The following is a 25581-nucleotide window of genomic DNA, read 5'->3' as shown; positions in this document are numbered from 1 at the left end:
GTGTACTGCCCTGTTTGTATACAGTGGTGTTTCTATACCTGGTGTACTGCCCTGTTTGTATACTGTGTTTCTATATACAGGGGTGTTTCTATACCTGGTGTACTGCCCTGTTTGTATACAGTGGTGTTTCTATACCTGGTGTACTGCCCTGTTTGTATACAGTGGTGTTTCTATACCTGGTCTACTGCCCTGTTTGTATACAGTGGTGTTTCTATACCTGGTGTACTGCCCTGTTTGTATACAGGGGTGTTTCTATACCTGGTGTACTGCCCTGTTTGTATACAGTGGTGTTTCTATACCTGGTGTACTGCCCTGTCTGTATACAGGGGTGTTTCTATACCTGGTGTACTGCCCTGTCTGTATACAGTGGTGTTTCTATACCTGATGTAGTGGCCTGTCTGTATACAGGGGTGTTTCTATACCTGGTGTACTGCCCTGTCTATATACAGTGGTGTTTCTATACCTGGTGTAGTGGCCTGTCTTTCTTGTACCTGTATGAGTGTGATGAGCTGCTCCACGCTCTGCCTCGATGACACGTCCACACAGAGCGCAGCGTGCGCCTGCCCCTGCTAGTCATGTGACAGGGTCCTCAGCGTCTCATTGGCCGAGTCCTCGCTGATGTCAGCCACCACCACTGAGGCCACACTGGCAGACCGCCCGCCCGATCCCACTGCCGCCTCCTGAGAACCAGTACAGGAAACCAGTACATGAAACCAGTGCAATACCACACAGCCCGATCCCACTGCTGCCTCCTGAGAACCAGTACAGGAAACCAGTACAATAACACACAGACTGATCCCACTGCCCCTTCTGAGAGACACAGGGACCAGTACAGGAAACCAGTGCAATACCACACAGCCCAATCCCACTGCCGCCGCCTGAGAACCAGTACAGGAAACCAGTACAATAACACAGAGACTGATCCCACTGCCCCTCCTGAGAGACACTGAGAGACACAGGGACCAGTACAATACCACACAGACCAATCCCACTGCCGCCTCCTGAGAACCAGTACAGGAAACCAGTACAATACCACACAGCCTGATCCCACTGCCCCTCCTGAGAGACACAGGGACCAGTACAAACCAGTACAATACCACACAGACCGATCCCACTTCCCCTCCTGAGAGACAAAGGGACCAGTACAATACCACACAGACTGATCACACTGCCCCTCCCGAGAGACAGAGGGACCGGTACAAACCAGTACAATACCATACAGACTGATTCCACTGCCCCTCCTGGGAGACACAGAGACCAGTACAGGAAGCCAGTACAATACCACACAGACTGATCACACTGCCCCTCCTGAGAGACATAGACCAGTACAATACCACACAGACCAATCCCACTGCCCCCCTGAGAGACACAGATCAGTACAGGAAACCAGTACAAACCAGTACAATACCACACAGACCAATCACACTGCTCCATATTTTTAATTTAAGTTGGTTTGAATATTTCTAAATTAAGTACAATGGAGTGTTTCGCAGTTCTGTTTTAAATACTTGGGACACACAGACACACGGGGATCAGCATAGCAATGACAGTAACAGCGGCTACAGGAAATACTCCTGCACTGAAAGTTTAACAATATCTTTCAGTAAACATATTGTTGACTACTTACTTGGGTATGGTACACTGAACTCATACACTCAGAAAAAGAAAATTCTGCCCATGTTTTACTTGTTAAGTTTTAATAGGTCATTTTAAGAACAGTAACTTGAGGAAAATACAGAAATTATGAATTTATTAATGAAATATAGGTGAAAACATTACTGCCTGTTACCTTTCAGTTCAGGGCAGTGAGCGTTGGATGTAGTAGCCACTGGAGGCCGCTAGAGGGTGCAAAAGAACTTAACACTTAAATGTGGAAAATAATACAATTCTAAAGTTATTTATAAAAATCTGGTAAAATAAATTACAGCTGCAACTTCAGTCCACGTCACATCATATGCGACTAACACTTAACCCTAACCCTAACTGTCACTATCAAACTAATTCTGGCTGAGTTTTCTATTTTTAAGTGTGTGAGTTAAGTGCACTGTAACCGGACCATTTTATTAAGCATAGCTGAGCTGCCCTACAAACACATTGTAATGTCACGTGTTTAATCGGAATTTAAATTCAGATTAAAAGTGTTCTAATATAATTAAATAACAAAAATACTAATCGTATATTTGACAGAACTTCATTCTGAATGTAAATATCACGACTTCAGACACAAAACCATTAGAACACACATTATTTCTTAAATGATGTATGCAGGTCGTATCTATACAGAATGGACGGCAAATAGAGTAGCAGTGATTGTGATATTTACTAGGTGTCATACCAGCAGTCTGCCAGCAGATGGCACTCCAGCATTGCGCTCAACGTTGTTTAAGCTGTATTTCCAAATGACCGTATTAGTATTAAGTAAATTATAAGCTATTTCTATGAAGCATATTTCTATTTATAAATCCATATTATCTGACAGTGTTTTGGAAAATAAAATTGTAGCAAAACATTACAACTGCTGTTTCTTTTAAATAGAAAAATAAAATGACAGACTTTGCAAAATGTATCTGCAGCCCTTATTATAGGTAATGACTTGTTCAAGTCAGAGCACAGGACCTCAGGCTGTCACATGACTAGAACCATGGTTTTTATTTATATACAACCTTTTATATTTCAGTTTAAACTGGTGGACAATGTATACTTCATGAAAGAAAGAAAGAAAGAAAGAAAGAAAGAAAGAAAGAAAGAAAGAAAGAAAGCAAGCAAGCAAGCAAGCAAGCAAGCAAGTGTTTGATTTGATGTTTGGTGCAATGGGTTAATGTTGATGTTAATGCACTAGACCAGCCTTTCACCTTGCTCTGGGGGGCTGGGTGGAGCAGGGGGTTCATGTCAATGCTAATGTTAATGTTTGTGTTAATGTTAACGCACTGGTCTTGTCTTTTCAGACAGTAAAGTGCATTTCTTGTAAGGTAGGTATTGCAGGGAGCGCATTGAGACACAGCCTTGCGTTATTCTGAAATGTGGAAAACGCTGCTCTACCCGGTAACAGCAGCACAGGGAGCCTATGAATTTTGTGATTGGTGGATGTGAGAAGAGTTCTGGTTTAAACCACAGACATCAGACAGCAGTTTCAGTTCTCTTGTAAGTTCACAAGTAGCAGGTGTGGGAGTGTGCTGTGACAGAGTTGTGACAGAGCTAGCCAGAGACCAGACCCTCTCACTGCACTGGAAACATCACTTCTGGAAACAGTGAGGACTCGGATACTGTGTGAACATGAAGTCCTGTGTGTTCCTGGCCGCGCTCCTGCTGACCGTGTGGACCGCTGTGCAGGCTGAGACTGGTAGGAGCCGAACTCTGTAGATATAAACTGTATATATGAACTGAAGCACCGAACACTGTGTATAATGTGCTGTATATTTCAACTAAAGCAATCAGAGCAAGTCCCTGATAATTCATTTGTGTTTGTAATAAGAACCAGGAGGTTCTAGTTTGCACACTTCTGCTTTTACTACAGCTTTTTAAAAAGTCCAGATTTTTTTTTTAAAAGCACTGTGCTCCACTTTTACAACACTGTAGTCAGGAGCCATGGTTACAAGACCATGCTGTTTGCGTTTTGTTTGATAACGACAATGAACTGGATAGCGCATACAGAGTCAAGAGGCGCTGCAGGGTTTAGACTAGCGGTCAGCTCAGATCTTTCAGTTGTTCTCTGCTGAGTGAATATGCAGAGAGTTGTGTTAAAGTCCCCCTGATTAATGATAAAACATGTGTTTTAGTGTTAAATCTACTGATGTATTTCTGTGGTATATTTAGGATATGAAGAGGGTGTATCAAGTCACTACAAAGTGGGTCCCAGTGAGAACAATGGATCCACTGCTCCACATGTCTGATGCATTAAAACGCATTGTAATACAATCATAGACATGCATGTAAAAGCATCCAATAATTGCTGACAATGTTTCCAGTAAAAGTGTTATCAGTATAACAGAAACACTTTTAGAAAAGCAAGCACATTTCCTTTTAGTTTGAGCTCTTTGTAAGTGTAACAGGGTGCCAGTGTATAGCCTCCAGCTGCTGTTCTATCCTTGTCTCTTCGGCTCTCAGCGTGACAAGCAGGTTCCAAGGGACGCTTGTGTCCCGACAGCTGGAAATAAAGTGGGGAATGTAAACAAACTGGACTGCAAACAAGGCTTGAATCTCCTTGTGCAATTATTATTTAGCTGGTTTCTTTACATTTAAGGATGTTTACCCTATATTGATTTATAACAGACCAGTTCAAAGTTACAAATGGGGAGTATCTGCACCATACTGGTTTATGAACTCCAGACCCCTGTTGCTGTGCCACTCCCTCGCACGCTGAGTCTCTCTCTCTCTCCTTCTTTGGTTCTCTTTTTCTTTCTCTCTGCTGCTTTTGAACTGCAGACAGCAACAGGAAGTGGGATTCTGTAAAATGATTCTGGCTCAGGGAAATTCCAGCAATGGCGAGCACTGGTGCCTGCTGGTCAGCGCTGGTGTCTGCTGGTCAGCACTGGTGTCCTTGCTGGTCAGCGCTGGTGTCCTTGCTGGTCAGTGCTGGTGCCTGCTGGTCAGCGCTGGTGCCTGCTGGTCAGTGCTGGTGTCCTTGCTGGTCAGAGCTGGTGTCCTTGCTGGTCAGCGCTGGTGCCTGCTGGTCAGCGCTGGTGTCCTTGCTGGTCAGCGCTGGTGTCCTTGCTGGTCAGCGCTGGTGTCTGCTGGTCAGCGCTGGTGTCTGCTGGTCAGTGCTGGTGTCCTTGCTGGTCAGCGCTGGTGTCCTTGCTGGTCAGTGCTGGTGCCTGCTGGTCAGTGCTGGTGTCCTTGCTGGTCAGCGCTGGTGTCCTTGCTGGTCAGCGCTGGTGTCCTGCTGGTCAGCGCTGGTGTCCTTGCTGGTCAGCGCTGGTGTCTGCTGGTCAGCGCTGGTGTCCTTGCTGGTCAGCGCTGGTGTCCTTGCTGGTCAGCGCTGGTGTCCTTGCTGGTCAGCGCTGGTGTCCTTGCTGGTCAGCGCTGGTGTCTGCTGGTCAGCGCTGGTGTCCTTGCTGGTCAGCGCTGGTGCCTGCTGGTCAGCGCTGGTGTCCTTGCTGGTCAGCGCTGGTGTCCTGCTGGTCAGTGGTGTCCTTGCTGGTCAGCGCTGGTGTCCTGCTGGTCAGCGCTGGTGTCCTTGCTGGTCAGCGCTGGTGTCCTTGCTGGTCAGCGCTGGTGTCCTTGCTGGTCAGCGCTGGTGTCTGCTGGTCAGCGCTGGTGTCTGGTCAGCGCTGGTGTCCTTGCTGGTCAGCGCTGGTGTCCTTGCTGGTCAGTGCTGGTGTCCTTGCTGGTCAGCGCTGGTGTCCTGCTGGTCAGCGCTGGTGTCGGCTGGTCAGCGCTGGTGTCCTTGCTGGTCAGCGCTGGTGTCCTTGCTGGTCAGTGCTGGTGTCCTTGCTGGTCAGCGCTGGTGTCCTTGCTGGTCAGTGCTGGTGTCCTTGCTGGTCAGTGCTGGTGTCCTTGCTGGTCAGCGCTGGTGTCTGCTGGTCAGCGCTGGTGTCCTTGCTGGTCAGCGCTGGTGTCCTTGCTGGTCAGTGCTGGTGTCCTTGCTGGTCAGCGCTGGTGTCTGCTGGTCAGCGTTGGTGTCGGCTGGTCAGTGCTGGTGGTCTTGCTAGTTCAGAAGACTCGGTGCTGGTTGAAGAACTGGTTAAACTGGGATTTCACTTTAGAAATGATGAATATGTAAATGTACAGTATTGGCAGCCTCTGGAAATACCATCATATACAATAAAAAGAACGGTCTGTTTTAATTGCTGTTTTCTGGCAAACTTTTAAGTTTTTTAACATTTGAAGTATTTTACTGTAGTATGCCACAGACAATGCTATGATATTATTCAATAATATGATAGGTTCCTGACTTCACCGCATGGTAAACTAACTATATTGAAAGTACAATACAGGGTTTTATATGGGTTATTATTACCTAATTCCTACCTATTATGGGTTATGAGCTTAAAAAAAAGATTTAAATAAGCACATGTTAAATATCTCTTTTTAACGGATTAATAACTACACCCTTGATCACAATTTTATTACACATTTATATTAAGCTGTAATGTGTGTAAATGAAGCACAAAACAGCCCCGCATTCAAACTGACAGAGCTGTGATTGTCATGGAGTTCTGGAATGCGCCCTGTCTCACTAGGATTCCATTACACTGTGACATCACAATGGGTAGAGCTCAACACTCTGATCCCGGAATTCCAATTGAACTGCCAGCATACTTTATTAATATTGACCGGGAGAAATCTCTGTAGAACATAATTGTCTGCTGTTTGATATTCTTGTTGTAAAATGGCAGATACAACTAACTCGTTTACTGCACATGTCTGTAATATATAGTATTTTATGTGCGTATGTGTTTTGTAACTAATAAACTTTTTCATTCCTATCTTCAGGTTCCTAGCATTGAAAAGTGAAATACCAGCATTTTCTGTGAAGTAGATCACTGCAAAGCAAGATTGTTTTTAGATTTCTTTTTTGAAAGTGAGCTGCTGAGATGTGTACAGATTAACGATGAAATGCTTTGTATAAACTGTGCAGTTCTAAAGTGAAGATATTTTGTTTTTTTGTTTTTATTCACAGTGACACACGTGACTAGAAGATTAGTTGCCTGTCAAACTAACGGCACACTGCCTGAAGTTGATTATGAGCTGGACGATGACGAGCTGTTTCATGTTGATTTTGATAAGAAGGAGGCGGTGCCGAGGATCCCCGACTTCGCTAAGTTCTGGCTTCCTCCTCCGGAAGCACCAGCTCGAGCAGAGGCAAGCATGCAGGTCTGCATACAGAACGTGGCCGTCGCTGCACAATGCCATGAATACCCTCCAGAGAAGCTAGGTAAGACACTCAAGAAAAATATCCTGGCCCTGCCACTCGACCTCATTGAGTTTATTCATTTCATTTATATAGCGCCTTTCATACCGAAGTATCACAAGGCACTGTACATAAACACATAAATACAAAACTAAAAATACAAGTAATAAAAATAAAAAATAATAAAAAGCTAGTAATTGTTGCATTAAAACCGCTAAGATAAAAATGCCATTTTATAAAAATGCGTTTTAATTTCAGACTAAAAAACACAATTAACAAAAGAAAACCCCGCGCTCAGAAAAGCATCTCAAAAATAGCAACACAATACTGCGCGTGGACTAAAACAATATAGTGAAAAAATGAGGAATGGTCCACACTCGAGGATTGTTTCATTGAAAATTAATTCATTTAATCTCTAAAACATATTACGAAAATTTAACACAAGAAAAAAAGACATGTTTCGCCCGTAGGCTTCATCAGTCTTTTCAATTGATAAAGGCAGTGATCTATTTAAGCATCCATTAGCAATCATAATGATGAAACGCCGTGGTCAGTTTGAAAAAACGAACCAAAAGATAAAATCGACACGTGTTAACGCATCATACAATTATCATTATAACAAATGGAGATTTAGCAGAAAAAAAGGTTCAATATACTTATTAATCCTGTGGTCATTTAGCGATTATAAGATTACAAGCAACTATGTAGAAGGATCTGTAACATCTGAGATATCTAAATACAGCATAATTATGCAACAAGTATTCTTACACCCGTTAAAGAGTTCCAATAGAGATCAGTTAATCAGCTGATCAAAATAATTACTGCTTGTAACTAAGGAAACGGGGACAACGCAAAGTCTTCATTGAGTCCCTTAGGCATTAAAGTATTTAATTTAAAAATCTAAAAAGTTTCACGTTTCAATAGTTTAACTGCGATATTCCCTCCCCTTCTACCATGGGTAACAGCTTCAATACCGGTGCATTTCAAAGAATTTACACTGTGTGAACAATCTTTCAAGTGTCAGGGCACCGGGGATGTGGGGTCATTACGTCTTATTGCACTTTTATGTTCACCAAGTCTAATTTTTAGAGGTCTAAGTGTTTTACCCACGTATCCACGGCCACAAGGACACAACAGTAAATAAACAAAATTGAATGTATTACAAGTAATCCTTTGTTTGATGCGAAAATGTTTACCAGTAAAAGGGTGTACAAAACAGTCTGTTTTACATAAAGTATTGCACTGAACACAACCATGACACAGATAACAACCTGGGAAAGGAGTAAAGAAGGGTTGAGATGGAACAAAATGGTCAGATTTAACCAAGAGATCTCTGATATTATGGCCCCTTTTAAAAGAAAAGAATGGAGGATCCCTGAATGTTGAACCCAAACGTGTTTCCAAAGACAAAATATCCCAATGTTTACGAACACTGTCTTGTAGAATTGTGTTGTGTGCTGTGTGTAGAAGAGTATACAACAGAAAATGTTTTCTTATGTTTACTACGAGATTTAAAAAGGTCAGACCTGTCTGTATCGTTAACCTTTAACCTGGCTGCATGCAATCACTTTTTAGGATATCCACGTTGTAAAAAGCGATTGTTCATATCTAACAGTTTAAATTTAAAGTCTTCTTCTTGATTACAAATCCTACATACTCTGTACATTTGACTCAATGGGAGTGCTCGCTTCAGATGAGTTGGATGGGAGCTATTAGCATGCAATAGGGTATTCCTATCAGTTTCTTTTCTAAAAATCGTTGTATTCAGGGATCCTTCACTCTTCATTACAGTGTCATCCAAATAATTAATAAAACATTGATCTGTATTACACATAAAATTCAAGGACGGTATTAACTTATTAAGCCGTTCTACAAAAACATACAGATTTTCATTGGAACCAGACCACACAAACAAATATCATCAATATATCTATAGCAATACTGAACATACTCACGAAACTGATTATTAATATAAATGTAATCATTTTCAAAGGAACCCATATATAGGTTGGCATAATTAGGTGCCACAGTGGACCTCATAGCAGTACCTAGAAAAACAGTACTTAGAAATCAGTTCAGTTAAGGAGCCTATTCCAGATACAGATGGTCGACCCGTGGATTTATTAAATTCTTGTGGATTTTAGGAAGAGTATAAATGACCGGTCTAATTGGGTGAGATTGAGTCATGAAATCAAATTTATTTTTGGACAACCAATTATTATCAAAACCAATCTTTAACACAGCATCAGTATCTTGTTTAAATCTAGATGTGGGATCTTTACTAAATTTGCTGTAAAAATGGTCATCCATTAGTTGGCAGTTAATCAGTTATAGGCAGTTATATTCTGAATTATTTTGTCCCGTACAAGTTCATCAAGCACAATATGCTCGCTGTGCCAAGTTTGTAAAAATTCTATATGGAAGTTTGTGTTTTAAAGCATTTTCAACATCTCTTTCCACTAAGTGACAAAAAGTGTCTACCAAAGGATTCAGCACAAGAGGATTAAAGGTACTCTTAGGTTTAAAAGGAGTAACATCTTTTACCCGTGTATCAACTGGGGATGAAGGTGTACTTTGTTTACAAAATAAACTTTTCACATGGATGTTTCTAAAAAATTTGAAGAGTTCAATTTTAGTGTCGGCATAAAAAAAAATAGATGTATGTATACTAATAATACCCACAGACCCAGCTTCCCTAACACATGGAGGTAGAGCATTCCATAGTTTAGGAGCTCTAAAAGAAAAGGCCCTCCCTCCCGTATTGATTTTATTGGCCCTGGGAACAACAAGCCGCCCCCTTCCTGTGATCTAGAGGTACGTGGTCAGTAGCTCCTGCAAATAGCTAGATGCTGCTCCATTCAAGGCTTTATAGGTCAATAATAAGATTTTAAAGTCAATTCTATATTGAACAGGGAGCCAGTGCAAGGAGGCTAAAACGGGTGATATGCTCACTTGTTTTGGTTTTAGTCAAAATTCTAGCAGTGGTATTCTGAACAAGCTGTAGATGGGACACCACAGGTTTTGGGATGAAAGAGAGGAGTGAATTACAGTAATCAATTCTTGAAGAAACAAAGGCATGATAAGATAAGGAGATACTACGTCTCAGTTTGTCTGTTTCTCAAGTGATAGAAGGATACTTTAGAAACTCCCCTAATATGAGACTCAAATGATAAATCAGGATCAAAGAGAACCCCCAATTTTTTTAATTTCAGTTTTAGGATTTGATAAAAGAATGCTAGAGTCAAACTCATGCAATCTTACATTTTTTAGTTGGTTATGGGAGCCTACAAACATAACCTCTGTTTTATCTGAATTCAACAATAGTAGGTTTTGAGACATCCAGCACTTGATATCAGCAAGGCAAGCAGCAAATGACACCTGACAGAAGTATCACCAGGTTTTAAAGACAAATACAGCTAGGTGTAATCTGCATAGTAGTGGAAGTTCACACCATGTTTCCTAACGATATCACCCAATGGTAACATATATAATGAAACTAGCAATGGACCCAGAATAGAACCTGTGGAACACGCAATCAAACTCGGTCAATGCTGATTTTTCCTCCCCAATAGAGACAAATTGATACCTAGATTGATGTTTACATTCAAAAGTTGCATCAGAACTTTAACAAAAAGAATTTATAATCACTACAGTTCTAATGTAAAGAAAAAACACACACACACATATACATGCATATACATGCATGTAATATATACATATACATACAGGCACCTCCAAAATTATTGGCACCCTTGATAAAGATGAGCAAAAAATGCTGTATAAAATAAACAACACAGATAATGAGCTATACTGTAATTTTCCAACTTGTGGAATTCAAGGGAATTAATCAAAATTACACATTTCTCAAATTATAAATTTATTTCCAAAAAAATTAAGTGTCACAATTACGTTCCTAGCACCGTGACTTTTTCTTTTTGGAACAAAAGGGGGAAAAGAAGCAAGAAGCATTTTTTTCTATAATTTTTGATGAGATTGGAGAACAAATGGGAAGGGATCTTAGACCATTCCTCCAAACAGAATCTTTCCAGATCCTTGATAACCTTCGGTCTGCACTTATGGCACCCTTGTTTTCAGTACTTTGTGCACCCTCCCCTTGCAAGGATAGTGGCACTGATCCTTTTTCTATAATTTTTGATGAGATTGGAGAACAAATGGGAAGGGATCTTAGACCATTCCTCCATACAGAATCTTTCCAGATCCTTGATATCCTTCAGTCTGCGCTTATGGACTGCCTCTTCAATGCAAACCACAGGATTTCAATGGGATTCAAGTCCGGAGATTGAGATGGCCATTGCAAAATGTTGATTTTGTGGTCAATTAAGCATTTCTTTGTGGATTTTGATGTGTGCTTGGGGTCATTGTCTTGCTGAAAGATCCACTTGAGGCCAAGTTTCAGCCTCCTGGCAGAGGCAACCAGGGTTTTGGCTAAAATGTCCTGGTAGTTGGTAGAGTTCATGATGCCGTTGACCTTAACAAGGGCCCCAGGACCAGTGGAAGCAAAACAGCCCATAACATCAAAGATCCACCAGCATATTTTCCAGTAGATATGAGGTTCTTTTCTGCATACGCATCCTTTCAATACCAAACCCACTGCAGGTGTGCGTGGCCAAAGAGCTCTATTTTCGTCTCATCTGACCATAGCACCCGGTTCCAATCCAAGTGCCAGTGCCGTTTAGAAACAAAACAAACAAAAAAGCAGAATATCGTGAGTAAAGATTATATATAATCTTTTAATGAATGGTGCTGGAGAACTGTAGTGTACTGTAAACTTCCCTGTGCTCGCTTTGTCCTCTCTATTAATAATATATATATATCTATATATGTGGAAAATTGAAGTGGGGACACATTATTAATATTGTAATGGTGGGTCCCGAGGTGGACTGGAGAGATGGGGGGGCCGGTTCGCTGACTGCTTGTTAACAATCCGGAAGAGCGCACCCCGTGGGTTGGGGGCGTGGTCAGCATGCTGGAGTGAAAGGCAGAACTCAGCCTGTACTTTTCCATCCAGCGAGGTTACCCGCAAATTAAAGCATGTAACACCAAGAACAAAAATACCCAACATATCCGGTATACAGTCACGTGGGAAGTGAGTTTCAATCCATGTCCACTGTAGCGCTTCAGTGTTGGAGTTGACACGGTTCAGTGGCGTCTCCTGAACCTCCTCGTGAGGTGGTTCAGAGGCGGCATAAAAAGTGATGGCTCTGTGACTGTAAAGGCAATTCGCACAGACCAAAATGTTATGTTCTAGTAGCTAGTAGCCTTCATTCTAGCCTGTGAAAGGATGCTCACAGAACTGTTCAGTGAAGCGCAGCATTGGGTCTGTGACTGGTCATGTGATCAGCACCTGTGACTGTATGGTGGGCTCTGGTTGGCTGAGGACCAATAACAATGTATCTGTTCATGTTTATCTGTTCAGGCTATGTGCTCAACTCCAGCAAACAGGGGAGTTTACACACTTTGTTATTTACCACTACACCACTGAACACGTACATTATAAAACAGAAAAAGCTGATATTAATGGCTTTAATCTGTTTGTGTAGATTCTGTTGTTTTAAATGTTTTGAGTGCTTTGTCACTGACACTGTGGGTGTCAGATCTACACTCTCAGGGGAATTATAAGTGGAGTTGCTGCTAATTCCAATGGAAACGTGACTTATGATCTTTGTAAAGGTATATACCAGAGGTGGCCAAACTGTGGCTTGTGGGCAGTTCCTGTGCGGCTCCCAGTTTAATGCTGGGTGACGCACACTGCCAGTCAAATGAACTGACGAAAGAATAATAAACAAAAGCGAAAATAAGAGAGAAGAACTAAAAAGAAGCACAACAAGTTTATGTGCGCTGGCGCATGGGTATTATTTTTTGTGAAAGTTGCAAAAATGAACAATACTTCAGGAAAAAATAAATTCATATTCAATCATTTTTTTCCTTTTCTGTCATTGGGAGGAAAGGAAACGACACTAATAAACCATTTGCATTGACTTGGTGATTGGCTGTCTCTCCAGCAGGTTGTCAGCGATTCGTTGGTTGTCTTTGTGTTGTAGCTTGTGGGCGGAGACATGTGTTCTTTTTTTTTTTATAAAATTGGAGTGGGTCCTAGACCAGATAGTGCATGTTTTAAATGTTATATTGCAGGTCTAAAATTCATGTTTACAAATCTTACGTCTCGTCATGAGCAGGTACTGTAGTCCCTTTCAAAATACAGTGCATGTGTCATCCACAAAGCTCTCAAAAGTACAGAGCAGTGATGAAAAATGAGCATTCAGATCTTCAAGGGAAGAGCTTGTGGTGTTTTTGGTGAAATAAGGGCAGATGTATTTTGCTTAGGGCTGTGTTTTAATTCGCTAGCCAGGATTTTTAAGTTTTAAACCTTCGAAGGTTTGTCAGTTGGCAATCATGTACTGTGTGTTTTTTTGTTTTTTTTTTAATCAGAAACTGACAGTGTGTGAATACTATAAATCATACATTAAATGATACCCACATGCAAAAATCTTTTGAGTCGTATGATGCTGTGACAGAAATATAATGAACCTTGGTTGTAAATTTCCCTCCCGACCTGTGAGGGTACTAAGCAAGTTTTTTTTGACGGGCTGGTTTGACAGTTCTTTCCCCGGGTCGGGAAGTCGGTCAGTCTTGAAAAAGGCGAGACTCTGTTGCAAGAATGTATTGACCTGGAAGGGAAACAATGTAGCAGCTGCAGATTGTAAAGGCAGCTGCATTAGTTTACCAAGGGGTCATGCGTGAGAGCATATAAGGGGGGGCGGAGAATCGTAATCGGTTCATTCGCTTGGTTTGTGAACTTGAACCTGAAGGACTGTGAGAGACACAGTAACCACTGCTGAAATAAACCTGTGTTTTAAGAAAATTCATGTCTGTTTTGTTTGTTTGTGTGTATTAGTAATTGTCTGTGTTTGTAAATCACCAGACGGCTAACACATATCAGGAGCTGTCGCCAGAGGCCAGCATTTCACTTGTATCATTGTAGCACTAAACAGACTTGTGTATGTGTTTTGTGTTTATGTGTGGATACAATAACGGGACAGTTATTTCGGGACCAGCCCAGGGATTATAAGTGTAAGTGATACACGCCGCTCTATTACTTACCAGCATTATTATTTACTGTTTGTTTCGCCGTCCGGCACTGGACATAAAAATAAATAAAACAAACCTTTTCACCTGGATTCCAATTGTCTGTCTGTTCTTGAATCACCTGCACCTGCACACTATCAACCACTTTGCCACAAATGCATATTACGGAAACAAAAGTTGTATTCAAATCCACTACCAAATCATTATACATAGCAACCTTATATAGTGCCGCTGCCGTGTATGGAGCAGGGTATATTATCCAAAGCACTGGGATAGTGCCTATAGTGGTTGTAGTGCTTCAGTAAAGTATGTACTGAATACCTAGTGTACAAGACAGTGTAAAACAAGTGCTATGGTAGAATATGTTTGAAATATACAAACTATACGCTAACACCAATAAGTTTAATTTAAAAAACGGAGCACCGTCCACCCCTCCCCCCTCCAGCTCGTGTTATCCAGAGGCAGAGCTTCAATTTCTTCTTTCGCCATCTCAACAGCACTGTTGTGTGATTATTTATTTGTTTATTGTCATCACAGTGAAGTAAAATAGAGAATACAAGCTAATTGATTTGTCTTTTCCAAAATGAGCACCCCCCACCCCCCCAAGTGTTCATGCTGCCGCCTGGCCTGGGTGACTTTATTGAATTTCAAACAGTTTTCCTGTCAGATCAGCAGACTGTTTGTTTGTTTTTGCTCCCTGCTTTAACCTTCATTTTTGCTGTTCTTACAATATAGAAACACCTTTGGGTTTGTTTCCACAGACCCCCCTCGTGTTACACTGTACCATGAGAATGATCTGGAGCTGGGGAAGCCCAACACTCTTATCTGCTTCATCGATGGCTTTCATCCGGCAGCCATCAAAGTGACCTGGACCAAGAATACCCTGCCAGTGACTGAGGGAGTCACCCTCTCCCAGTATTACTCCAATAAAGATTTCACCCTCAACATGTTCTCGTACCTGAGCTTCACTCCGGAGCTGGGAGATGTGTACTCCTGCCAGGTTCAGCACAGTGCTCTGTCTGAAACACTCACAACGTTCTGGGGTGAGTAACACACAGACTGCTTAATATTTATGTATTGTAGTGTAACTGTACGTCTGCATGTATGTCACCGTAACAGGATAGGTAGACCGGGTGAGGGAAAAGGGTTTGACACTGACAAAGGTTGATTTCCCTTTGTAGTGCCCCCCTTCTAGGTAGCCAAGGAGATCCCAAAAACACATTCAAGGATACAGCCCCTGGTTATCACTATAAATTGAATTGATTATTTTACATTACAAATTAAGATGTTTAATGACTACGCCAATTTGAAACTAAATTAGCTTCAAATAAATAACAGGTTCTTTAACAATCAAGAAAGGCAAGTGTATAAAGAGAGGGAGACACCAACGTAAAAAGTAACAAGGATTTTATTTGGACAGAGTATGACAATTAACACATTAAAACTAGTTCCATCCACAAATACACTTAGCAGTGAAACAATAGTTATCACTCAGCAACTTGACAGCAAAAAACATATAGATCTTTACATATAGCAGCAGACTTTAAATATAGCAGCAGATAACAATGGTCAACAAAAGCAATTCAGTCAGGCCCAAAGTACTATAGGGTTTTAAATAGTGAGCTTCACACAAACACTTAAAGAAAGAAGCGCAATTCAAAAGGTAAATAAAGCTTCATATGTTTTTAAATAACACACTTCAAACACAAGCATCAAGCAGTGATCTTCGTAGAAACGATACAAACATCAATAAAACACCATGCATCTCCAAATACATCACTTCAAAATAGCAGCAAATTGTGATTTTCATTAAAAAAAGACAGACATAAAGCACCATATAGCTTTAAATGCTTAATTGTAAACACTCCAGTAGACACCATTTAATCAGTATACATGTTGCTAAAATCCGAGTTTGATGTACCGTATATAGGTACATATTTTGTGGATAGACAATAAGTAGACAAAGTGATAGTAAAGAAAACGCTAGTTCTGCAAATTTAAAACACGCTAATACACAAGAGAATGTCTATTACTATTACACAGTACTCAAAGATATGTTGCACATAGATTCAGACCAACTACCTCTGTATAATCGGGATGGCAGTAGTTACGGAGAAGATATCAAGATATTTCTTTCAAAGTTAAAAAAGCAGTTTTCTTTTGTTTAGACAAGACACATACAAAATAGCAAGAGCACAAGGCCGGATTACTGTACCAAACCACTCTAATATAGAGTGGACCAAACTTCAATATGAACAGCTAAAGTTTAACATTAGCATCTAGCCCCCAGGCAGTGGTGACGCGTAGGGGGGGCATGCCTGGTCACGTGCCCCCCCAGATTTCTACCAGGCAGTGGCTTTTTTGGTGGCCTCAATACGCTTCAATCAGTACCGCTTTCAATTTTTAAACATGAACCGCCACTCACAACTGACCAATGACATGCTTGCTGTCTGCCAAAGCGGGCATTTCAAATTTCTGTTTGTGATTGGGCTATTTACTGTCATTCGTGAGAGGTTCAACCTTGAATTCTTCTGATTGGACAATTCACACAGCTTTTACACTTTACAATACAAACGGACGCGCAACGTGACGTAACACTGAGTGAGAGACGTGAAATATGGCCTGACAGCAGTAGGGGAAAGGAAAAAAAAAGCTATTTGTTTTGGTAACGGCAGAAAACTGTTGATGAACCGTCTGAAGACAACAAGCTAGCAGCTACCACCAGCAGTCAAACGGTAATTAAATTAGTCAGGATTTGTGAGATTAAATAAAATGGTTTGCTTTGCTTTGAACACAAAATGTTAGTTAACAAAAATGAACGGCCATAAGTATAGTTATTTTTATTTATTATCATAATGTGAAACTGAAATCTGATGCGTATGTTAAAAGTTCAAATAATTTGCTTTGTATTTCCTTTTTTGTTTTTAGTCAGAAGTGTTCTAAACTGAATAATTTTTTTTTAACTATTTTGCACAACGGTGTATTTGGTTATTGGATCTAATGTTAAAAAAAAAAAAAAGACTGTTCTTTATTTTTTGAAAATAAAACATCAATGCATGAATAAGAAATCAGGTTACCAATTACACCACTGTGATTACTCACCTTAAAGTTACCATTTCCATCCCCTTCCGAAAAAAAAATCCTGGCTACGCCACTGCTGCCAGGGTTTATTATTTAAAAATAAAAATATATATTTTTATGTTTCTCGTAAGTGGGTAGAAAACATGTAAGTGCGCAGTTTATTTAAAACTTTCAAACCTTAACATAACCAAAGGGTGTCAGTCAGCAAAAATATGTGCTATAACGGAGTGAATTTGATGTAGCCCTGTACAATGGTAAAAAGACAGCTACATTTGGAGTTTTTCTACAACAAAAAAGCTAAACTACCAACTCCAGAGACATCAACAGAAACCGAACCTGACTCTTGTGTAGTTCAGAATGTTATTAACAGCACGATTCCATTTCAAACGCTCAGGTTAGTGCAGGTGCAGCTGTCTATAAGAGACCCTTGCCTGTAAAGTGATGTTTGCAGCTCTCTTGATTGTGACAATCTGGCGTATAACTGTTTTTGATTAAAGATCTGGTAATGTTAGAAAGCTAGCTTCATGTTTACATAAAACTTGTTAAAATTGTGCATTGGATTTGAGCGCGCTTTCGCTTTTTTGGGGGGGTGGGTGGGGTGCTTTAAGTAATCTTACCAAAATGGCAGTTCACAGACCTGTGCTGTCAGCTCACAATGTCCGAAACCCGGTAGCTCTCTTGTTTGGTTGACCTGACCTGTTGTTATATACCTGGCCCAATCAGTTAGCACTGTAGTTGCTATGGAGACCCAAAAGATTTCGGGAGGTTTAAGAAGCCGTACACAATCAAATTAATAAAATAAATTGAGTATAAAAAATAAAACAAAAATTACACACACAAGAAAATGAAATAATCAATCACATTGCACACCCGCTACACCTTACCAAAATATAGAGCTTCTGGCAAACTGTAGTGGCAAGTTTTCCGCAAGTTTAAACCTAACATGTATTTTTAAATAAAAAAAATATATATGTTTCCACAGCAGCTTGGGATTAGTTTTGATAACTGAGCTCACATATTTAAACAGTGGAACACAATAACATGTTAACAATATCTTCACTGCCTAATGTCTTTACTTAAATACTCCAGGGTGTGTTTTGCTAACCGCATTCTGCATATAACAAAAGCATGTTATTTCAAGCTAGCTATGTCTTGGTCCATATTTTCTTCATCTTTATCAGCCTAAAAAATAATTTGAATGTAAATATGCATGTATCAAAAAATTAAATAAATGAGTCACATTTTATGCCAGTGTATTGCTTTCTGTAAGAGCAGCCAATAAGAGAGATATTTTAATTGGCTCAATGACAGATACTTAGATCCCACACCATCATTAGCCCCCTTTACTAACTTAAAAAGCACTGAAAACCAGCTTTAAAACTGTATTCAGTAGACAATCAGAATACATAAAACTAGAAAAAAATAGAATGCAAGGCCAAGTACAACAGCTGTACATCGGTTCCCATTCACTAAACATTAAGTTTTGATAGTAAAAAAATGTTCTACGATGAACGACCTTTGTTAATGATTTGGACTGTAGCTGAATTATCTGAGTGGAAAATAATGGAATTTTGGGCCCAGGAGACCCCCAAAGGAATGTGGCTACAGCGACCGGATGCGTCTTTTTCACAAAGACAGCTGCAATGGGTGACGTCAGATCAGAAACAGGAGCCAACACAAAATAAACAGAGAGGTGGAGTTTTGGTGAAGCTGAGGGCTTGCTTGCGCTCAGCATTTAATAAATGAATAGACAGAAAATAAAAGGTTGTAAGACAAACAAAACACAGGACATGGCACTTTAGCCAAAACAAAGAGACAAACAAAAGGGACTACACAGACAAACACTCGTCTTTAAAATAAAGGCAATGAAAATGAAAAGAGGAGAGGTGTGGGCAAGCAATTCTCCACTCACAGAACACACAACCCAGAGTGAGGGAAAACACGCTGCTTTTATGCAGCTGTACCGAGACTCGATTGCTAATCAGTCATTCAATTGGAGTCTCGGTACAACTGCACATGAATTAATAAAGTGCAATTCCCTGTGCTCACATATTATTACATTTTACCTGCACGTGAAGTGTGTGCAATCCTCGTGCCTAAATAAAAATATACATTTTAAACACTTGTGCGCATACCCCATGTTGCATCCTGTATACCAATGACTATACACCAACATTATACAACATACACTATACACACTACATACAACATACAACACAGAAATACACCCGGGGCGGGGCAACATTGCCACATATTCTCCCCCCCCCCCCCCCCCCTTGTGTGCAGAACACATGGCCTCAGTGGCCACCTCCCCCCTTAAAATCCCGAAAGTCTCGCTCAAAGTCCCAGGCTCATGGGCAGCAATGTTGCCAGGTAGCCAGCAAAATTGCTGCGGGGGAAGGTGGTCTCCTGACATCTCCACCCTTCATAGCCAGCAGCTCCCTCTGGTGGGGCTTCGGCCACACTGACCCCTGCGGCCAAGCAGAGCTGACGGCGACCCCAGGCAAAGCTTTCCTTTACCACCCGACTCGTTCCACCTCTCGAACACACTTCACTGTGCAGCCAAAGCTGCAGGTCTTTTATATTCTGGCAGAGGGGTTAACTAGCTAGTAATTATCTTATTACCCCTCGGCCATAATCTGAACGAGTTTAATAAGGATGCGTGACTGTCAGCTAGTTAAATAATCAGTAGTTGATCAGTCACGCATCTTCAAGAGGTTTCTAAAATATAAACACAAAAAATTAACAAATAATATTGGCTTTTGCCATCATATAAACATATAAATTATAATATAAATAAATAATAAATAAAGGGGTGGGACACTCCGCCACAGAGAGTTATGGGGAGAAGAATGATTATCCATCTTTTTTTGCCTGAGTATTTCCTTATTGCAACCCCGACAGGGTTAATGGGAAAAGTGGGAAAAGGAGGGGATTCAAAAGGGACCTATCATAACCTGTTGTCTAATTCTTTCTTTAGTAAAATATTTACGAGTATGATGTAGGTGCATTGGCAGTATTAGATCTGGTTTTCTGAAATTTGGCTGTTTTTTTTTGTTTTTTTGTGGCTTGCGTGGACATATTAAATATGAATAGGCTTCCCCGCAGTGGCTGCAAATGTGAAGAAAATGGCAGGAGGAACAGGAGCAAGCTTCTTTATTGAAATTGTTGCAGATCTGGCAGCCGCCAGAGAACGTAATATTGTGGACCTGACCATCTTTTGATCAAAGGGATGAAGGAAAGGGAGGGACATGAGGAAACAAGGTGGAGGGTCGATAACGGAGCAGGAAATGGTGGGTTGAGCAGTGGAAGCGCATACAGAGCGTGCTAGGAGCCGGAGACCTGTGAAGAGGTAAGGCATAGAAGGGGGCTGCGGGTGCAGCTGGAACGGAAGAAGGAAGAAAAGCATTTGACAGAGAAGGGACCACTATGGGGGCCGGCTGGATGCTGATAATGGCCATGGAGGTCACTGCAGGGGCCTTCTGGACACCTGCAGTGAGGCGAGGGCAACCTGAAAGGTTATGGTTGGAGGTAACAAACTATTTGGGAATGGGCTTCCCCGCAGTGACTGCATATGTGAAGGAAATTACAGACAGAGTAGGAGCAGATTTCTTCATTGAAATTGTTACAAATCTGGTGGCCGTCTTTTGATCTGGAGTGGATGAAGGAATGAAGAGGATTGCGAGGGATGGATATGAAGGGACGGCGCAGAGTGTTGGTAAAGGAGCAGGAAATGGGTAGGTGAGCAGTGGAACCACATACAGAGCATGCTAGTTGCCGGCGACTTGTAAAAAAAATGGGAGAATATGTCTTGGTCCAATGCACCCCAGTAGATCCCCTGGTTCCATTATTGGAGACGGACAACGGCTTTGGCAGAAAAGGCTTTATGATATTCAAAAAAATGGGAACCTCCGAATCTAACTGACAGATCTAGAGTTATGGACAAATAGTCATCCAGCTTACGCCGGCGGTCGTGAACTTGGAAATGGTGAGTGTTTTGAATAAGCAGGGGTCGGAGGTTTTGAGAGTAACTGAAAGGTTGTAACTGAACTACCCTGGTACTGAGGGAATCTAAAGTGTTAGTGAGTAGGGAAACTAGGTTAATATCTGCACGGCAGTTATTATCGGCAGCTAAGGGGCCAATATGGGGGCCTGCTTGACACCTGCAGTGAGGGAGGAGGTACAGGGGTGGTTTGTTGGACAGCAGTGGCGTGTGCTGAAACCCCGGGATGTCTCTTGATCCGAATGCTCAGGAACTCCTGAATGAGCCTTTGATTGACAGGTGCTATGGAGGTCCCGCCTTTTGTCTTTTCCGGATGTAGATGCGCTTTGTGGCATTGATGCAGTGGGTGTGGGGGTAGGGCGAGATGGAAAGTGATGATCTGTGCTATCATAGCGCCTGCGACAGGAAGGATGCTGCAGAGTGGAGAGAAATAAAGAAACTAATTCTCCTTACGTGCTGTAGATTTGAATGTGATGTTGTTGTTATGAAGATAATGCTGGAGCCTGGGGAACGTTCAGTCTCTGATGTCAGGAGTTGTGGAGGAACGAGTGGCCAGGCGGGAGCTACGGCAGACAGGAGAAGCAGACATCTGGGCAGAGAAGTTCGGAGTGGTAAATACTGCCAACCAAAGTTATTGTGGAGTTGGCCTGGGAGGGGCTGGTTGAACTGGTTGAGTGGATCTTGGCTCCAGGAAAACGGCAAACAGATCATCATCCGACGAAATGGAATAATCCAGAATTAAGCTTTTAAATGCAGGACTTTGTCAAAAGCTTTTTGGAAATCTAAATAGAATGGTAAGACTTCTGTTAAAAAACAAACACAAAATATCTTGGCTTTGACCTTCTGTCTGACCCCACACTCTTCATTGATTTTATTAATATTTTCAGAAGTTATATTGAGATGTGAAGGTATGGATTTCCTATTGAGAAATATGCAGCACAATGAACAGTTTTCATCGTTGTTCTAACCAGACAGTGTGGGAATGTTTGCTTGTGTATTGAGGACTGGAAACTTGAAATAGAAATATACAATGTAATACAATATGAAAGAAATGTGGTAGAGGAGAGCAGTGACAGAACGTTGTCTTGCTTGTCTGTTTTCTTTTTAAATAATACAGTATCGATTATCTGTCCGATACTCGATAAGCATATGTGCTGCTGATTGCATCTCCAGGAATACTTCACTGCTTTTAGCACAGGATTCAGCTCTTTATTGTAACGTGTTACCAAACAGGAACTGAAGGGGGAGCTCAAAATATCAGGTTTCAGCTTACTATATACTGTAATTGTAACTATAATACATTATAAATATCATCTAGTGTTATTTTACCTGGAAGGACATTTAATTGTATAAATAATTTTATTTATTTGAGAACCCCAACCACATCCATATGATTTTGTTTTGTTACATATGCAAATTAAGTATGGAAATGAATTGACCCACAAAAGTAAATAGGCTGAATTGGATACAAACACATTGCACTGTTCTTAAATCAAATGCACAATCTCATTTTCATAAAGCAGCACTAAAATGAATGAAATGCATAATTGAAAAAACTAAACAGTCATTAGTCCTCATTATTCAATTTACACATAAAACAAATGCATTGTTTAGGTGTAGCCCATATTAAAAGGTGTAAATGAAATCACAAGCAGTGATAACGGGTGGATATTATTATTCAGGCAGACTGTACTTGCCCAGCATGTGAAAGTCTCTCGCAGCGGCTCCACATCATGAAAACGGGTGTAAATAAAGGCAAGACTTTATAAGGGGAACCGCTTCTTAAAAACAATTGAACACCACTGAATGAAGGATTACGTCGTTATATTTAATGAGCTTCTGCACAATAACATTCCTGTGATTTAATTTCTAAGAGGACACAATAAACAACATTCACAAGATGCATTGGCCATCGTACAATCAGTGAATAAGGAATATGTAGTTCAGTTCCATGTTGGCAATACATTTTTGAGATTCTTCACATTTGTTTCAGGAGTTAGTACAATACCACAACTTGAGTCTGAAGACAGTGCTGTACTAGACTTCTGTACAGTGTTTGAAGTCATGTCACAGAGCATAGGGATCTCTCCAAGAGAGGTTTGGACCAGAACCTCCCGGCCACCAGGCTGGTGTCAAATCCCACTAGGTACCCTGGGAGTTCTATTAAGCCCTTTAATTCGGGAATTAAAAGGGTTAGGGTATAAATCCAAAAAAACGAGGGTTTTTGGTGCTCCAGCCACAGGATTGGTCCTACACCTCTGTGGACTAGCAGTGGTCACCAAGGGTTGGGTGTCCTGGGGACCCCCTGTGTCTGCTGGTTTTCATTCCAACTGAGCTCTCAATTACTTAACTAGACCCTTAATTGAACTGATCATTTGCTTAATTAGACCTTTTTAATTGTTTTCAGCTCTTAAACAGTTGCAGAGTTCAAGTTACTTATAAAATGTTATAGCTAACTTGAAATAATGCAAAACCGCAACTGATATTTTTGATCTCGAGATACTGTTACCATATAGGTAATTTTCCATTTTGGATCTTATATAAGTTTACATATAATAGAAGTCAGGCTTATTGGTCTGAAGTTACCTGGTTCGGTTTTGTCTCCCTTTTTGTGGATCGGTATTACGTTTGCAATTTTCCAGTCTGTCGGTACAACCCCTGTGTCAAGAGACTGTTGCATGATCTTGGTTAGCGGTTTGTAAATAACTTCTTTCATTTCTTTGAGTACTATTGGGAGGATCTCATCCAGCCCAGGGGATTTGTTTATTTTAAGAGCTCTTAGTCCCTTTAACACTTTTGCCTCTGTTATGCTATAGTTATTTAAAACCGGATAGGAACAAGTCGACATGTGGGGCATGAAGCACAATAAGAAAGATCAATTCAAATACACTGCTCTCCCTCTCCACACAGAGCCGGATGTACAGACAGAATCTGATGTTGGAAAGACAGCGTTCTGCGCTGTGGGGCTGACTATGGGGCTCCTGGGAGTGGCTGTCGGGACCTTCTTCCTTATCAAAGGGAACAAGTGCAACTGATTACAGGTAGCTACACGGCTCTGGGACTGTTTTACTGGTGTGGTTATTGCAGCATTGCTAATCACACAACATTTGTAGTCAAGCAAGAGAAACCTGGGTATTGAAAATGTGACTGTAACTATTTCTCATGGTATTCTTGAACATCCCATACCAGTACTGAAATATTGCTCTTTTTTTCAGGGTTTTCCTTTTGATGAAGAAATCCTGCTCTGCTCCAGCTTGTTTTTATGATTCTCATTAATGTAAACTGTCTGTCTACTGCTGTGGGGAAAAAAAGCGAAACTATGGAAATGCTGTACAGCTTTTATTAAACCTCATGTAAACCTTAAAAACCAGTGTTGCAATACAACATAATGGAAACGTATCTAGCGCCATGACCAGGCATCCCAGGGTGCTTTATAAAAGTTTACATGATAACTGGTAAACCAGGTGAGTAAACTGAAGTAGTGTTAACTGTGAATTACTGACATCAGATATAGTAAAATCACTAAATATTAATTAATGGAATACTCTGGTACCCTAATAAGGGAGTCGATGCTGGATGTGAAAACACAGAACTAAACATTCCCACGTTGAGCCATTATAACAGCACCAGGAACCCAGCCTCCAACAAAGTCTATTGCAATCTCTGTTCAACTCTTCATAAACTGTATTGCATCTTCAGTCCAAAAAATGCCAAAAGTAATACAATTTATTACTAGCATATAATAGTAGGTTCTAAAAGGCATTCAATAATGACTGGATGTAATGTTTCAAATCCCAGAGCCTGCAATGGGATGTTGATTGGAGCCACTCCTGCATCTCCTCCATTGATGATGCAACACATCCATAGTGTCTTGGTCTCCACGTTTACATCTCCCTGAACAGTGGATAACCAAGTCGTCTTTATAACACATTCTCTTACCTCTTATTAGCTTTATTAACATTATCACTGGGAAAAACACCTTTTGTGGAGAATTATAAATATCACTTAATTATTAGTGAGCGGAAATTTCCTTAAAATCTAGGAACGAATTATAGAGTTTCTAATTAGCTTGGTTTTGATCACTGGCCCTTTTTTTATAAAGAATATAAGATCTTTTTGGGTCCTTGCCATATAATATATACTAAACCTTATGGTCTATGCAGTTTATCTTCAAATTATAACTTTAATTTGTAATTTAAATTTTTTTTAAGCTTCCTTTTTAAAATTCAGAAATCAAAATTATTTCTTTTTTCCCATTGAAATAACTGCATGTTTCTAAAGATTTATTTGTGTTTTTTTTAGAAAACGGAAAATCTTACCTGTTGAATGTTGTTTGTGATTCTTAGGGGTGAATGTTTGCAATGCTAGGAGAAGTTCATAAAAGTGAGTGATTCTCAAGATAAGAGTCTGTTTTTATGAGTGAAATCAATAACTGATATTTATGATAAATGTTCACCTACCGTGGATGGCTTCTTCCTCTCAGTCTAGAAACAGAATTTTGATTATGCAACTTAATTTTATTCACAAGATTCGCTCTAAG

The 25581-nt window shown here is 40.7% G+C and overlaps 2 protein-coding genes across 2 annotated transcripts in view; both read left to right on the top strand.

Annotated features, from left to right (window-relative positions):
* The first annotated feature begins 3131 nt into the window (after positions 1-3131).
* LOC121298832 (H-2 class II histocompatibility antigen, A-U alpha chain-like) lies at positions 3132-24406 on the top strand. Its single transcript, XM_041226079.1, has 5 exons — positions 3132-3340; positions 6620-6874; positions 14719-15000; positions 23952-24082; positions 24257-24406. The coding sequence occupies exons 1-4, from the start codon at positions 3274-3276 to the stop codon at positions 24074-24076; spliced, it is 729 nt and encodes a 242-aa protein (XP_041082013.1). The 5' UTR covers positions 3132-3273; the 3' UTR covers positions 24077-24082; positions 24257-24406.
* A 43-nt stretch (positions 24407-24449) lies between these two features.
* The window catches only part of LOC121298619 (ATP-binding cassette sub-family B member 9-like), a 15935-nt gene continuing 14803 nt past the window's right edge, over positions 24450-25581 (top strand). Inside the window, exon 1 of the mRNA XM_041225744.1 lies at positions 24450-24467. Coding sequence (XP_041081678.1) covers positions 24450-24467 — 18 coding nt within the window. The remainder of the gene's footprint in view (positions 24468-25581) is intronic.

This window comes from Polyodon spathula, chromosome 24 (genome assembly GCF_017654505.1).
Source record: "Polyodon spathula isolate WHYD16114869_AA chromosome 24, ASM1765450v1, whole genome shotgun sequence".
Lineage (NCBI taxonomy): Eukaryota > Metazoa > Chordata > Actinopteri > Acipenseriformes > Polyodontidae > Polyodon > Polyodon spathula.
The sequence above is the reverse complement of the archived record's forward strand: the minus strand, read 5'-3'. Positions and strand labels throughout refer to the sequence as shown.

Coding starts and splice junctions, on each gene's coding strand:
- LOC121298832 (XM_041226079.1), top strand. CDS start 3,274: ATGAAGTCCTGTGTGTTCCTGGCCGCGCTCCTGCTGACCGTGTGGACC. Junction 6,875..14,718: donor ATACCCTCCAGAGAAGCTAG/GTAAGACACTCA, acceptor TTGTTTCCACAG/ACCCCCCTCGTGTTACACTG. Junction 15,001..23,951: donor AACACTCACAACGTTCTGGG/GTGAGTAACACA, acceptor CTCTCCACACAG/AGCCGGATGTACAGACAGAA.